General features: G+C 35.6%; 2 protein-coding genes across 3 annotated transcripts; both read right to left on the reverse strand.

Annotated features, from left to right (window-relative positions):
• Nucleotides 5,823–6,364, reverse strand: LOC104748924 (glycine-rich RNA-binding protein 1-like). Its single transcript, XM_019229916.1, has 2 exons — nucleotides 6,208–6,364; nucleotides 5,823–6,154 (listed from the first exon to the last, which is right to left on the reverse strand). The coding sequence occupies exons 1-2, from the start codon at nucleotides 6,362–6,364 to the stop codon at nucleotides 5,823–5,825; spliced, it is 489 nt and encodes a 162-aa protein (XP_019085461.1).
• Nucleotides 8,270–10,384, reverse strand: LOC104718360 (UDP-glycosyltransferase 84A4-like). 2 transcript variants are annotated; one of them, XM_010436107.2, is made up of 2 exons: nucleotides 10,006–10,384; nucleotides 8,270–9,643 (listed from the first exon to the last, which is right to left on the reverse strand). In XM_010436107.2, exons 1-2 carry the CDS (start codon nucleotides 10,237–10,239, stop codon nucleotides 8,444–8,446), a joined length of 1,434 nt encoding a protein of 477 aa, XP_010434409.1. In that variant the 5' UTR covers nucleotides 10,240–10,384; the 3' UTR covers nucleotides 8,270–8,443. The 2 variants fall into 2 exon arrangements, with proteins under 2 accessions (XP_010434409.1, XP_019089658.1); XM_019234113.1 differs by lacking the exon at nucleotides 10,006–10,384 and having other exon boundaries at nucleotides 8,270–9,876.

Here is a 13,640-nt window from a genome sequence, read left to right on the forward strand (position 1 = left end):
ATATATATATATATATGTTCAAGATTGTATTTAAATATTACATAATTTTTTAGTTAGCTAAATTTATAGTCACATATATACAATATATATACATAAGAATTTATATTACTTATTAACACTATAATTCGACCCATTATTTGCTTAACTCAATATTGGTTTCAAAGCCAACTAAAGAAAAACAGAAACGATTTTATTGATATTAGACCAAAACATGAGCATACAAACATAATCACTTACGAGAAATATATTTTTAAAAAATAACTTATTATTGCAACATCAACGTATGAAGGGTTTACATAAGCAGTTAATTAAAAAATCTATAATACAATAAATGTATTAGAAACAATATCTGTCAATGATAAGATTGGATCCTCAAAAGCAAGAAACAACATCTTCATAATTCATAAAAAGTAAACGCCACAATTATACACATCTGAACGAAATGTATAAACATATAGTGTATAAATAAAAGTGACGGCAAAGCCCGTATATGCCTAATTAAAACGAAATAATACAAAAGAGAAAATGAAAAAGACCAAAAAAAAAACAAGAAAGTGCCAACTACACCACAACCCACGCGTTGCGTGGGGAAGCACCTAGTAACAAGATAAAGTATAGCAAAACGAGCGGCATGCAAAATCGTATACGTCTTCTTCCTTGTCTTTTATGATCTCTTCATAATATCTTGGCCGATCTCTAGAGTACTCTAGTATGAGTACTAGTTTTATTAAAACTGTGTTTTCCGTATATGTGTATGTTAATGTAATGATGTTATAATTATAACTTAAAATTGTATAATTTTGTATGACATAATTATTATACAATTGTGTCATAAAATTGCATAAGTTTGTATGACACAATTTGCTTACAACAATTATATATACTCTTGTAAGCAAATTATTTGTTGTATGGTCAAAACTCAAAACACAGTAGAGGCTCTACTGTAGAGCCCAGTGTAGAAAAGTGTTTCATATTTGGTATATTGTATATATTTTTTCAATAATTATTCAATAATATTTTCTTTCAAATGTGACGACTTCAAATTTTCAATCAGAAGATATAATTCTCTCCAAAAACATGATTCCACAACGTTTCTGTTAAAATGTGATCTTGTAAAAATTACCAAAAACAGGATATCACCTGTTTCTATTGTCGAAATCAATCTGCACGTTGTCCCCCCAACACATGATACACTTAATTTTTCCTTCTAATTGTTGTTACAAGTCTTCTCCGAGACAATACAATTTCCTCCAAAAATCATGGTTAAAAAAAAGAAATAATAAAAAATAAAAAATAAAGAAAAAAAAATTTGATTTTTTTTTCTTTCCCGGCAGCGATATTCTATACTTTCTCACCATGAACATAATTCCAACAGTTCCTCAAAACAAGACATAACAACTTACTCTAACTTAGACTTTAACACAACCACTTCTTCACTTGGGGCTTAATCAATCCGCTGGCCCATATATAGTGCTAACCACAAAGTCCTACTTCTTCCTTTTTTTTACTTTGTTGTTCCTTGTTGTCGTTGATCATTCTCAAGACAACTTCTAGCTTCTTCTTCCTTTGCCTTTAATTTCTCTGTGAGCACTTCTTCTTCTTCTTCTTCTTCTCTTCTTTGCTCTGTTCTTCTTCTTCTTCTTCTTGGCTCAGAGTGGTCGGATTTACTAGAGTTGGCTAAGGTGAGGACCTGACGTGGTTTCGTGGCTAAGGTGAGGACCTGACGTGGTTTGACGACGTCATTGAATTTGTATTATAATGTTTATATTCAGTGGTCTCAGTTGGAGTCTAATTCGAGATGGGATGGCAGAAGTTTATGTATCCGACAATACCGACAATCATTCTTCGCGTTCTTGGTTGCATGTTTTCATTTGTGATAAACTGTGATATGTTGAGCTAGAATTAATATGGTTGATAATGGCGTGAATATTATGTAGCTTGTGACAAGCTTAATTAAATGTTAAGGGAAGGTATTGAAAATATTCAATGGTTAAGTTACTTAAACGGGAAAAAAGTTAATTGATAAGATCTTGGGTCGTTGATCATTGGGATTGCTGGCCTACGGGATTACTTATATGATAAGAGTTTAACCATTTTTTAATACTTTCCCACATTGTCGAAAAAGGTACAAACAAATACTATTACAGTAACCAACAATGCCTTGGACTAATTGTTTAAGTGCAGGGTCAAAGATTAAAACTTGAAAATATAAGAACACCTTTTCTTATTAGATTTAGAAAACTCTCTCAAAAACTAAATCTCTCTTTTTCTCAAGTCTTATCGAATATCTTTCCATAGAATCTTATATTTATAGGTTTTAACTTTTTCTAAACCTATTAGAGTTAACATATTACAACTTATTATTCCTAGGAACTTTTCATTTTTTCTATTCTATCTCTTTTGGCAACTTCCTAAGAGATAGCTTTTTCCTCAAGTTGGGATCCAACATTCTCCCCTTAATTCCAACTTGAACTCCGGGTGCTTTAATTTCTTGTACTCCGATCATATTCCTCATTTCTCTGAACTTTATTCTTTCTAGTGGTTTAGTGAGGATGTCCGCCTTCTGCTCCTCACCAGGAACATGCTCCACTTCTATCTGATCATTCTCCACACACTCACGAATAAAATGGTACCTTGTGAGTATGTGCTTGCTCCTTCCATGAAACACTGGATTCTTACTTAGAGCTATGGCTGACTTGTTGTCAATCCTTAGTAAGATCTTCTCATCTAGACGAAGGACTTCTCTTAGCAGCTCCTTCAACCATATTGCTTGTTTTGCTGCTTCTGTACCTGCCATAAACTCAGCTTCACAAGATGACATGGCCACTGTGTTTGTTTCTGTGAGGTCCAAGTGTTTAATGATAAACCAAGATAAAACACATGACCTCCAGTACATCTTCCATCATCGATATCAGCTTTGTAACTACTGTCGCTGTATCCTACAACCTTACTCAAACAATCACGCTTGTAAAACAAGCCTAAGTTGGTGGTTCCTTTCACGTACCTTAACAAGTGTTTAAGCGCTTGTCCATGTACCTCTCTCGGACTCTGCATATACCGGCTTAAGACTCCTACAACAAAAGCCAAATCGGGTCGTGTGTGAAGCAGATACCTTAAACACCCAATCGTTCTTCTATATCTTGTGGCGTCAATTTCAGGTTGTTCTTTAGCCTTTGAGATCTCCATACCAGGCTCCATTGGTATGTGCGTTGAGTTACATGAATCCATCTTAGTATCAATAAGAATACCTTGAGCATATCTTTCTTGTTTTATTCTTATCCCATATGCTCCTTGTACTACTTCAATACCAAGATAATATGTCAACTTGCCGAGATCTGACATCTCAAACTCTCTTGACATATCCCTTTTAAACTGATCAATAACTCTTTGTGAAGTTCCTGTCACAAACAAGTCATCAACATAGATTGCCACTACCAGACTTTCTTTCTTGTCATTCTTGAGATACACAGTAGGCTCCTTTATGCATCTTTTAAAGCTCATCTTCTTCAGAACATGATCGAGCTTCACGTTCCAAGCTCTTGGAGCTTGACGTAGACCATACAACACCTTATGTAGTATGTACACTCGATCCTCTTGTCCTCGTTTAGCAAATCTTTCGGGTTGGCACACATAAACCAGCTCGTTTAAGTCACCATTCAAGAATGCGGTTTTCACATCGAGGTGATGAATCTCCCATCCTCTTGATGCTGCAACAGCTATGAGCAATCAAATTGTCTCAATTCGAGCTACAGGTGCAAACGCTTCTTCGAAATCCACACCTTGTTGTTGTACATATCCTTTTGCTACAAGTCTCGCCTTGTATTTGTTCACCGAGCCATCTGCCTTTCTTTTGATCTTGTAAACCCATTTTAACTCTATAGGTTTCACGCCATCCGGTTTTTCAACTAGCTCCCACGTTTTGTTTCTTACAATAGACTCCAACTCTACCTTCATTGCTTCGACCCACTCTCGCAAACTCAAAGCCTCAAATACACTCTCTGTTCTCCATCTATGGTGAGTAAGAGTTGTTCACTCTCAAGTTCAGCTAGCAACACATAATCATTGAGATATCTGGGCTTGTTAATGACGCGACCATAGCGAGTAAATATCGGTTGGTTTTCAGCTTCGTCAACATCATTTTCTTCTTCTTTTTCTTCGTCATGGTGTATAGACTCCTGATCTGAATTGTGATCTTGATCGTTGTTAGCTTGTTCATCGTTGTTATTTTGATCTTTTTATTCAGCTCCATCTTCTATACCCCCTTTGTAAGATAATTTGAACCTTCCTGGTTCTCCTACAATTTGTTCTATCATATTTGACCAATCCCAAGTTTTCTTCTCATCAAATACAACATCTCTGCTTACAAACACTCTTCTAGTGATTGGATCAAAAAGTCTGTAGGCCTTGGAACATGGTTCTGTTCCAAGATTGATCACCATTCTTGATCTATCATCCAATTTCTTTAGATGAGGTCTTGTAATCTTTGCATATGCAACACATCCAAACACTCTCAAGTGTTCGATGTTCGGCTTCTTCAAACGAAAATATTCATAAGGAGTCTGACCTTGTAAGGCTTTTGTAGGAACTCGATTAATCAAATACGTTGAATGACGTACGGCTTCTCCTCACATATCATTTGGAACCTTCATTGCTTTAAGCAAACTTCTTGTCATCTCCATTAAAGTGCGATTTCTCCTTTCAATCACACCATTTTGTTGAGGTGTATATGGTGCAGTTAAGTGTCTAGAGACTCCATTCTCTTCACAAAACCGGTTAAAGTCAAGCGAGGTAAACTCTCCCCCCCCCTATCGGTGCGAAAGGTTTTGATAGTGAAAAACCAGTTTGTTTTTCAACTCGTCTTTAAACCTTTTAAACCCATCGAAAGCCTCACTCTTTTCCCTCAACAGCATAGACCACATGTATCTTGAGTAATCATCAATTAAAACAAACACATACCGATTGTTTGCAGGTGTAGATGGAGAAATCGGTCCACATAAATCTCCGTGTACTAGCTCCAAAGCATGAGCTGCAAGGTAGGTCGCAGTGGTCGGAAACGAATGTCTAATTTGCTTTCCGGCCAAGCAGGCACTGCACACATTCTTCTCATGTATTCCTTGTGGCATTCCGACAACCATCGCTTGTTTCACCATGTTATTCATAACTCCAATGCTAACATGCTCCAACCGTGCATGCCAAGTCGATGTAGTGTCATCATCTTGAATATGAAGACACTTGGGATATTCTACTTCTATTGGTGTTTTATATAGACGGTTTGATGATCTGATGACGCGTACTAGTAGTTTTCCTCCTGGATCTCTTAATGTTAAGGCATCTCCCTTCATGTTAACTTCACAACCATTCTCTGTCGCTTGCCCAAGACTGATAATATTATGCTTCAAGTCGGGTATATAATAAATTTCCTTAAGTGATCTTCTCTCACCCGTTTTGCCTACAAAGATAATCGAATCCTTCCCGACAATACTAACAAACGAGCCATCACCGAACTTCACCTTTCCTGTGACACTCTCATCTAAACTGGAGAAGAATTTTTTGTTTCCCGTCATGTGATTGCTAGATCCATTGTCTAGATACCATATACTCTTATTGTTGGTATCATAGTTCTTGGGAAATACTTTATCTTCATTCAGGAACACTACTTCATGAACATAAAGAGCATCGGCCTCATGCGTTTCATTCAAATTTGTCTCATGCTGAATTGGTTTATTTTGACATGTAGATGCATAATGTCCTGGTTTGTCGCATCGCCAACAAACTACCTTAGACATGTCTTTCTTTTGTTTTTGATTATGGTCCGTGGCTTCTTATTCTTGGTTTTGGCCATTAGATCTCCCTCGACCTCTGCCTCTACCAAAACTTTCACCATAGTTTCCTCTATCAGATCCACCTCTATTGTATCCACCTCGACCATAATCACCTCTGCCATATCCACCTCTAGTGTTGCCTCCTCTATTATAGCCTCCTCTATTATAACCTCCTCTGTTATAACCTCCTTTGTTTCCTCCTTGGAAACCATTGTAACCTCCTCGGTTGTTACTAGAATTTGAAAACATAAGTTTTCCTTGGTCTTCACTTTTGGTCTCTTCTCCTACACGCTCTTCATACGCCTTTATTCTTCCGACTATATCACCAAATCCTGTCGAATTTAGATCTAGAACTTGTTCCAGGGAAGCTACAATATGAATGAACTTGTTTCTTGGAAGCCCGTTAAGAACTTCTTCACCAACTTCGACTCTTCAATATTCTCTCCTAGAGCAGCTGATTGTGATGCCAGGCCTGAGATCTTGCCTGCAAAATCATCAACTGAATCGGTCTCGCTCATCTTCAGTCTTTCTAGATCTGCCATTAGGGTTTGAAGTCTCGCTTCTTTCACCTGGTCTGCTCCCCGGTGTCGAGACTTTATGGTGTCCCACAGATTCTTCGCCGAGCTTTGTTCACCAACTTGCAAAATCAACCCTCAGGGATGGACTGGAACAAGAGTGCTATAGCTACATCATTCATCTTTTCATCGGCTGAACGAGGTTCTATCGTTTCCCACACTTCGCTAACTCGAAGAGTAATCTTCATCCGCATCGCCCAAACCGTGAAGTTTGTCGATGTTAACATCGGACAGTGGATCGATGGAGATCCAAGGTCCTTGGTTCGTGGTGCAGGGTTTGGCACGTCCCTCATCCTTGGTTACGTGAGTCTCCTAACACAAACTTTGGTCGAGTCTTCTTCACAAGGCTCTGGTACCAAATCAAAGATTAAAACTTAAAAATATAAGAACACCTTTTCTTATTAGATTTAGAAAACTCTCACAAAAACTAAATCTCTCTTTCTCTCAAGTCTTATGGAACATCTCTCCATAGACTCTTATATTTATAGGTTTTAACTTTTCCTAAACCTATTAGAGTTAACATATTACAACTTATTATTTTTAGAAACTTTTCCTTTTTCATATTCTATCTCTTTTGGCAACTTCCTAAGAGATAACTTCTTCCTTAAGTTGGGATTATCCAACACAGGGGGTTAGGTCCATATATTCCTTAGTTCGATTTTTGGTGGAAGGAATGCTTTACGCTATGTTATCAGAGATTGATCAAGACTGGTCTTGGACAATGGGAGAGATCTAATAAAACCTTGTCCCAAACTCTTTCTAGTTAACAAACCAAAAGTATACTACTATTACAGTATAATTTTGGATGCAAAATAATTTGCTTTTCTCGAAGAATAAATACACTATGTCTTTTATTTTAACATTTCTAATTATTCATATCTTCTATCAGCATTTGTGAATCGAAAAAAATAATATAAGTATCCTATATATTAGTATTTTTTTCCCTCAAAATTTCTTTCAAATCGTTTGAAACATTATGTATGTCGCTACCAAAAACACATTACACATATACCCAAGTAAAGTTACTATCATATTTGAATTGCATTGTCACTTGGGACATGCATAAGATTATAAGTCCATATATATGAGTAATACCAAAATCTCCAAATTCAACTATTTTCAACTCAGCTTGTAGAAAACGTGGCTCTCTTAAGCTCAATAATTGGTTACAGTTACAAATGCCGACAAAAAATTACAATAATTGTAGGAAAAATTATTGTCAGCTATATGAAATGAAATAAGATTCTAAAATGGTTTATTTCCATGGGATGCTAACTTTCTATATAAGTACTGCCAATTTAAAGGTCGTGCTCATCATCGTAGAAAACAAATGCCACCAGCTTTAGATCATTTTGAGGCTCCACTTCTAAATCTTATTTTCTTCTTCAATCTATTTGTCAATTATTTTTTGCCTCTGTTCTCTTATGAATTTTTTAAACTATCATTTTCTTAACTAATGTTTTATTTTTGAATTTCTACTTGTATAATACATAGAGTAGAAGATATAAATTCCAACGATTAATATTTCATTATCTAACAGAAATTTCTCGTACGTCGAATGGTTCAGAATCGTCGGATTTACTAGAGCTGGCTAAGGTGAGCACGTGACGTAGTTTTGCAATGTCACTCTCTCACTGAATTTATATTATAATCTTAATTCAGTGGTCTCAGCTGAAGATGGGAATTTCACAAGTTTATGGGAAAATGGTTCTTTTTGCCAACGATGTGGAGGGAATCTAATTCGTAATGATGTTTTTTCTTGCATATGCAATGATGTTCTTCACGTTCATGGTTTATGCATGTTTTAATTTGTGAGCGAATGTGTGACATGTTAAGCTATAAATTTTTATGGTTGAAACGGCGTGATAAATATAATATTAAGTAGTTTGTGAATATTGTGCTCTTTAATTTGTTTATCATATATCACCTCTCTAAGACACTTCTAAGTTATGTGATTCTTTTGCAATCTGTAATTTTAAGTTCATCCACTTTGCTCATAAACATATTACGATCATGACTAGTTTCATGTGAGCTGAGCCTTAGATATTAATTACTAATGCTTGGCATAATCTTTACATCAACCAACTTGTCAACAAACTCTTGCAAGTTCCTCTCAGATGATCCTCCGTATGCCACGGCAGACTCCGCCGCCTCCTTCCACCTCCGAGCATTTTCTCTCAGCTCCACCGCCTTCTCTCCAACGGTGGCCTCAAGCAGTCGCTCAGTCACCTCTTCCCTTAAAACAATCCTCTTCTCAGCCTCTCCACGGCTAAGTCTCAATCCTGTCTTGAAAACATCAATCATGTACACCGCATTTGTCACCTGATCTCCCCACTGCGGGAAACAAATCAGGGGAGCTCCTGAAGTTAAAGCCTCCATGGTTGAGTTCCACCCGCAGTGACTTAAGAAGCAAGCAACCGCAGGATGAGCCAACACCTTCTCTTGTGGACACCATTCCACGATCTTCCCTTTTTCTTCAAGCTCTCGAGGCAAAACTTGTGGTTCTTGGGATAAGGCTTCTAAGGGAGGCCGCACGACCCACAAACATGACAGCCCGGAGTTTAGAATGCCGTGCGCAATCTCCTCGATCTGCTCTTGCTTCAAGCGGACTATAGTCCCAAAGGAGATGTAAACGACAGAAGATGGTTCTTTGGAGTCAAGCCACTCTATGCAGTCACTGGCTGGCTCCGAAATATCTCCTTTAATGTCAGAGCTTATGGATTTAGCCACCGTAAAAAGCGGACCTATGGATTTGATGATGACTTGAGGGCAGAGCTGGGACATGTGGTCAATAGTGTCTCTTTCCAGCTCTTCAAAAGTGTCAATGAGAACAGAGAAAGGTTTGTGAAGTCGCTTGATCTGTTCTAAAATGATACCACCCAAACTGGGAAGCGGAGAGGAAGGGTGAAGAAAGCTAGGGATCTCGTCATGCTTCAACACTAATGGCTTGAAGGGGATTTCAGTTGTGATCTCCGGCTCGGTTTCGGTCGGAAACTTAACTAACTGGTGGTGGTAGTAGTAATAAGCGGCGAGGCAAGCACAAGACTGGACCCATAGAACAGCCGAAGGGATTTGAAGCTCCTCGGCTACGTCACACACCCATGGGACAAAAGCGTTATTTATGAGACATTTCACTGGTTGCTTCTCATATTTCTTGACCAGGTTCTTGATCTCTCTTTTCCCGGCAACTTCAAGTGATTTTAATAACAAATCCATGTCTTCGTATACAAATCCGTCGTCGAAGAACTCGAAACGGAGGAAACCTAACCCGACCGGTTTGAGCACGCCGTCTTGAATCTTGTTGGCTTCACGCATCTTCTTGCCCAATGGCTCCTCTGTGGTGACAAAAGTGACTAGTAAACCTTTAGATGCTATGAGCTTTCCGAGACGAAGAAGAGGGTTTATGTGACCTTGGCCTGGGAAAGATATGAGCATCACATGGGTTAGCGACGATCCCATCTCCATCTCCATTTCCATTTTTTTTTTTTTTTTTNGTTATTTATGAGACATTTCACTGGTTGCTTCTCATATTTCTTGACCAGGTTCTTGATCTCTCTTTTCCCGGTAACTTCAAGTGATTTTAATAACAAATCAATGCCTTCGTAAACAAATCCGTCGTCGAAGAACTCGAACCGGAGGAAACCTAAACCGACCGGTTTGAGCACGCCGTCTTGAATCTTGTTGGCTTCACGCATCTTCTTCCCCAACGGCTCCTCTGTGGTGACAAAGGTGACGAGTAAGCCTTTGGAGGCTATGAGCTTTCCTAGACGAAGAAGAGGGTTTATGTGACCTTGGCCTGGGAATGATACGAGCATCACATGAGTAAGACTAGACGGTTCCATGGAATCAACAAGAAATTGGTGTTATTTTCTTTACACTAATCCAATTTATGTGAACAAATAACAAAAGAAAGTGGCAAAATCGTACACGATCATCCTAGTACTTTATATCTCTTCGTACTATCTTAAAAGATCTCTATTATGAGTTATGACCATACATAATTTACAAATCCTTTTCCATTGGGTCCCTTCTTGTTATGTATGTTTGTTTTTACCGACGTTAGTTGATTCCAAACGAAATCTCTGAAGATAAGTTTTTTTTTTCTTTTTAATGATTTTAGTCATGTTTGTTATATACTTTACAACTTTTACTATATAACAACCCGTGTAAAATAATAAATCTATTAGTTAAAAAAACGTTATGATTTAAACTGCTCTCCGTCTTTCTCCCTAGGCGATCGTTCATCCTTTCTCCAGCAAAAACTCTTTCTTTGCCATTGATTCCGGTCGGCGCTGGCTTCTCCGGCGTCGGTTGGCCCTCTCTTTTATTCTAGTATTTCATTTTCCTATTCTATATATTTTTAAGATATAAAAATGTTTTATCATCTTCTATTTCTTTTCACCCTTATGGTTATGGCTGCTATTCTCTACGCTGGTGATAGGGGTTTTATGGGACATCTCTCCCTTTTTCCGGCAGTTATCTCCACACCGAAGCCCATGATTCGATGTGATGTATTCTCTTTGTTCTTGCAGATCTATAAATGGAGAATTCGAGATATGGTGTTTTCACAACCATTTTCACATTTTTCAGTGGTCATTCAATCCGCTGATGTCAATCAATTCTTCTTAATGGATCTGCTCTGGAAGAAACACCCATGGAAACCACCATGGAGAAAGAGACAATTTGGGGATGAAGATGTAGTGATAGTAAGCAATTATCAATGGATGAATAAGGCGAATCTGATTTTGATATCACGAAGGAGACAAGTTCCAGATGCAAGTCTAACAACATTCAGTCTCAGTTTATTAATCAAGGTTATGCCAAGTGCATTTTGGAGTTTCATCTATAAGATGATAGCCATTTACAAGTGTATGAGAGGGGGACTTAACAGATGTTATCTGTTAGCCCGTAAGGCTTCCGATTGGAAAGCAGGGTTAATCCACTCTTTCATCGAAATTGTGTTCAATTTCCTGTATTTGTGATAATTGGTTGTATTTGATTTGCTTCTGTTATTTGTAAACTCTGTTCTGATATCTATGATAATTTGGTGTTAAAAAAAAAAAACAACCCGTGTAAAATAAAATAACTATTAAATAATTTTACTGTAATTTTTATTTATAAAATCTATTAAACTTATCGGTCAAATTATTATTTGGACTCTAATTTTTTTATTAGTATATATTTTTAGTCTTATTTAAAAATGTAAATTGTTTTATAATAATTAAGATTCAATCTTTATAAATTATTGTATCAATTGTATATTATCACACCATATAAACCAAGAGTTCTTAAAATTCATTAAAATTTGTTTACAAAAATTTAATTAAGTTTAATTAAGGAATACATTAAATTAGAAAAAGAATACACTTAAGAGTTCAATTTTGTGCGTTATTTACTTTTTCAGAAAAAAGAATTTTATGTTAAATGTAAATATTATTAAAAGTTGAGGACAAATAAAAAAATAGTATTTCGAGCTTTGCGAATACGACACATCAGTATTTTCTGTGAGAATGATTCTTTATAAATATACTAGATAAGGGCCCGCACGATGTGCGGGTTTAAAAATTGTTGAAGAAAATAAATCATAAATCTTAAACAAAATTTTAAAAATATAAAAAGAAATTTTATTTCCTAAATTAAATATATAAATAGTTTTAGTTAGAGAAAAAACATATTTGTATTTACCTTCATACAATTATTTATATTTATATATTTTAATATATTATAACAATTATTACAATAACTAAAGCTAAATTATATCCCACCAAGTTTTTTGCCAAATAATCATCATTACTAACATTATTATTGTCAAATATTAAAACATTTCAGAACTTATTCACAAAATATTTTACATGCAAAGAGTTCATCAAAGCAACATCTAATTACTAAGCATGTACAATTTTACTCTATGTTTTACCATTTTAAAAATATGTTCTTACACCTAAAATTTTTTTATTGTTAAAGTATGCTCGTTATCACCACCTATAAAATATCTTCTGAACACATTAAACAAATTTTATGTAGCTTTACTTTCATTTTGGCATAATTATAGTTAAGGATCGATGCATTATTTACTCCTCAGAAGTATATCGCATTGTACCAAAACTACTTAGAACTATGACCTCATCTCAAATATTCTCGAATCGTAAGTTCTTAACTTATTTCTACCAGAATGAAAAGTTCTCATATATTTCTCAATATAGCTGGATTTAAACGGTTTACGAATCAAATCCGATAGAAAACCACATAAATCAGGTTTGAAACCAATTTAAAATGGTTTACCGTTCCAACTTCCCAAAGTACAAAATACCTTCTCAATTACTCGGTCAAGCAGCTTTTGTTTGAGTACCTGAATAATTGACATTATCCAGAAGAGAAAACTTTAGATTTTGACCAAATACATCAACCACCGACTAATCTTCGAAACTTATAATGCTACTAACTGTAGAATTACTTTGGGAACCTCCATCAGTGTCTCCATTATCGATTAATTTAGCGGGTTTTATATACTTTGATTCCATTTCATTGCATCTGATAACTTCCATTGAAGAACCTGCACAAATAAAAGATCCAAAATAGATCGGCAAAATTATATCAGAAAAAAAAAATCAAAGATCAAAGATCAAAGCTTTTGATATAAACATGTAAATTTCTTGTAGATATAATGTTATTTTCTTAATTAGCTGTTCCTTTTACGTTTCAAAAATAATAATTCTTTTGACATAACTTATGTTATTTTTTTAGATTTGTTATTCACTATTTCTTGATTAATAATAATATACATGCTTAATGAATTATTATTTTTTGTTTATACATGTCAAAATCTAATTGAGAAAACACATATAATATTCTTAGTGTACAATGGAAAATATATTAGTTTTTAGGAAAACTTTTTTTTAGATATAAAGAAATAAATTTTATGTAGATTTAATGTTATTATCTTAATTAGCTGTCTTGAAAAATAATAATTTTTATGTTATTATCTTAATTAATTGTTTTGGAAAATAATATTTTTGACACGTGTTAGCATTTCATCAGTATACTTGACACGTGTCACGATCTGGTGAGTTACTAATTTTGAGAACCAAGCTTTATATAATAAAATAATATTTTTGACACGTGTCAGCATTTCATCAGTATACTTAACACGTGTCACGATCTGGTGAGTTACTAATTTTGAGAACGATAAGGGATATTATTGAAAATGATTAAATACACCTCCTAATTAGGGGGGGGGGGGGGT

Source organism: Camelina sativa, chromosome 2 (assembly GCF_000633955.1).
Source record: "Camelina sativa cultivar DH55 chromosome 2, Cs, whole genome shotgun sequence".
In the NCBI taxonomy this organism is placed as follows: Eukaryota; Viridiplantae; Streptophyta; class Magnoliopsida; order Brassicales; family Brassicaceae; genus Camelina; species Camelina sativa.

Bases quoted from the DNA above. Each gene is read 5' to 3' on its own strand.
- LOC104718360 (XM_010436107.2), bottom strand. From the start codon at position 10,239: ATGGAACCGTCTAGTCTTACTCATGTGATGCTCGTATCATTCCCAGGC. The intron at 9,644-10,005 runs GTTTACGAAGGC...CTCCGTTTCGAG, and splicing joins AGTTCTTCGACGACGGATTT to TTCTTCGACGACGGATTTGT.
- LOC104748924 (XM_019229916.1), bottom strand. From the start codon at position 6,364: ATGGCAGATCTAGAAAGACTGAAGATGAGCGAGACCGATTCAGTTGAT. The intron at 6,155-6,207 runs GTTCATTCATAT...TAAATTCGACAG, and splicing joins AACGGGCTTCCAAGAAACAA to GATTTGGTGATATAGTCGGA.